We start from the raw sequence: 2,500 nt of genomic DNA, 5'->3' as shown, positions 1-2,500 counted from the left end.
TTTGCGTAGAATGTGTGCAGTACCCAGTAGTGCAATTTTCTGTATGTTACATATATTTGTAAGTCCTGGTATTTTTGTTATGTATTTGTCTGAGTATATTATCATTATCATTATCATTATTATTATTATTATTAAATCCATTGTGAAGATTGCCCTGCCACCCTCTTTTGGCCGGGAGGGGCAGACAATTTTTATTTGTCTAGTGGCTGTAGCAAAAGCGCTAGTATGGTGGACCCGTTTGAAAGGGCTAAAGACAGGCACTTTCCCCTTTAGCCAAGCCCTCATCAACTTTTTCAAGTTTCACTTGAAAAGGAAGTTGAGGGTGGAGAGGGAAGTGTTGCCTTGGAGCAAGTTTCTTGAAAAGTGGGTGAATGTTGGAAGAATAGCCAGTGTGAAAGGACCAATTTTGAGTGTGCACCTGTAAACAAAAAGGAGAAAGGCTCTTGCCCTGTTGTTCAGGCACCCGTGGCTTTTGTGTGTTTTTCCATGAGGTTCTTAAAGCGCCGCCCCTATTGGGAGTTTAATTTGTTTAATTTTTTATTGTTATTTATATTGTGTACACACTAAAACCCATTGTATTGTCCTGTTTTTGTCTTTCATATTGTTGTATGTCTTTTAATGTAATTTTATATGAGCCCTTGTGGCCAATAAAAGAATAAATTATTATTATTATTATTCAATAGTCTTATTTTTATCACATTCTTTCACTGCACTACCGAGCGCAACTCTGTATTCCTTGGGTATGTGCTGTGGTTTGCTGTGATGCTCTTATGGTTACTGTATTGAAAGTGTTTTGCGTAGGATGTGTGCAGTGCCCAGTAGTGCAATTTTCTGTATGTTATATATATTTGTAAATCCTGGTGTTTTTGTTATCTATTTATCTGAATATTTTTTTGTCACACCTAATGCACCTTTTATGATAGGAATTGTTTCTATTTTTAGACTCCACATTCGAGTTACCTCTATTTCCAGGTCTTTGTATTTTGAAAGTTTCCCCATTTCTTTTAGAGAAACATTGTCATATGTTGGTATTGATACATCAATAAGAAAGCATTTTGTTCTTGGTGATCTCTGACAATGATATTTGGTATATTGGCCTTAATTTCTCTATCTGTGTGTATTGGCATATCCCAGCATATGGTTGCTTTCTCTTTTTCTGTGACCTTTTCTGGCATGTGCCTATACCATCTTCTTTCTGTTGTTATTCCATAGTGTTGGCATAGCTTCCAGTGTATGTAGGTCCCAGCTCTGTCGTGTCTGTGAATATATTCCTTCTTAGCCAGGACTGGGCAGCCAGAGACAATATGATTTATTGCTTCTTCTCCATCTCCACATATTCCGCAGTTACTTGTATTTCTTTACATTACATGTTTTTGGTGATTTCTGATGGAAAGGCTTTGATCTTGTGCTGCAATTAAAAATCCTTCCGTCTCTGCTTTTGAGTCCTGAGCTTCTCAGCCTTTGTTAGGATTTTGCTTTGTCTATTTCTTTTGTGTTTAGCTTTACTCAGTATTTGCTATGTAGGGGCTTTTCTTGTCATTGCTTTATCATGATCCGTTGCTGTCCCAGTTTTAGCTTGGATTTCAGTTGTTTTACAGCTTTTGTTGTTTCTTCTTTTTCTTCATAGTTGTTAGGTAGTATGATATCTTTTTTGTATTTGTCAGCTTCCTTAAAGACTGAAAACAGTTTTTTGTTTTGTTTGTGTTTGTGGCTATTTGTATTAGTTTTCCTTACTTCTGAAGTAGGTATTTTTGTAATCCTATGGTGGTTATATTGTAATAGTTTTCTAGCTGTATAAGGCTTCCACCACCTTCTTTACGTTGTATATATGACATTTCTATGTCAGATTTTGGGTGGTGCATCTTAAAACCTGTCATTATTTTTCTTGTTTTCCTGTCTATTTTGATTAGTTCATTTAGAGTCCTGTTAAGAATACTGTCACTGTAACTTATAACTGGAACGATGAGAGTGTGGATACCTATTATCTTGTTTTTCGCTTTGAGCTTTGTTTTCAGTATTAATCTGAGACTACAGTAGAATACTTTTGCCTAAGGTTCCACACATTGTGTCTGAACTCCAAAAGGATTAATTAAAGGTACTAATTAAGACTAATGATCAATGATTTCAATTCAAATTCTTTCTCTCTCTTCCAGGGTGTACAGAAGGTATTGGCCTATTTCCCTCAAGGTAAATGGTACAATTTTTACACAGGTGAATACCTGATCGGTGTCTCACATTCGTTTTTCCTTCTTAATGCTCCAATGGATGTGATAAATGTTCATCTTCGAGGCGGAGCTATTATACCCTTGCAGGAACCAGCTCTAACGACCACCATCAGGTAAAGCCATTTGCTTTTCTCTTTAGTTTTCTCCATTAACACTTTAGCATTCAAACTGTCCACATCCCGCATAAATATGATACCTGATTTATGTTTTAACCTGCCAGATCCTGCCTTTCATACCTACCCTTCAATGCCATTATAAAATATACAATCACATCA

The 2,500-nt window shown here is 36.3% G+C and overlaps 1 protein-coding gene across 5 annotated transcripts in view; it reads left to right on the top strand.

Moving 5' to 3' along the window:
* LOC106873500 (lysosomal alpha-glucosidase) overlaps nt 1–2,500 on the top strand; it is a 57,338-nt gene that overhangs the window by 49,027 nt on the left and 5,811 nt on the right. For all 5 annotated transcript variants that reach the window (XM_089339947.1, XM_089339946.1, XM_089339948.1 and 2 more), the window contains exon 16: nt 2,154–2,338. In XM_089339947.1, the coding sequence (XP_089196073.1) occupies nt 2,154–2,338 (185 nt within the window). The remainder of the gene's footprint in view (nt 1–2,153; nt 2,339–2,500) is intronic.

The sequence above is a fragment of the Octopus bimaculoides genome, chromosome 22, assembly GCF_046866305.1.
Source record: "Octopus bimaculoides isolate indiv1 chromosome 22, ASM4686630v1, whole genome shotgun sequence".
Classification (NCBI taxonomy): domain Eukaryota; kingdom Metazoa; phylum Mollusca; class Cephalopoda; order Octopoda; family Octopodidae; genus Octopus; species Octopus bimaculoides.
The sequence above is the reverse complement of the archived record's forward strand: the minus strand, read 5'-3'. Positions and strand labels throughout refer to the sequence as shown.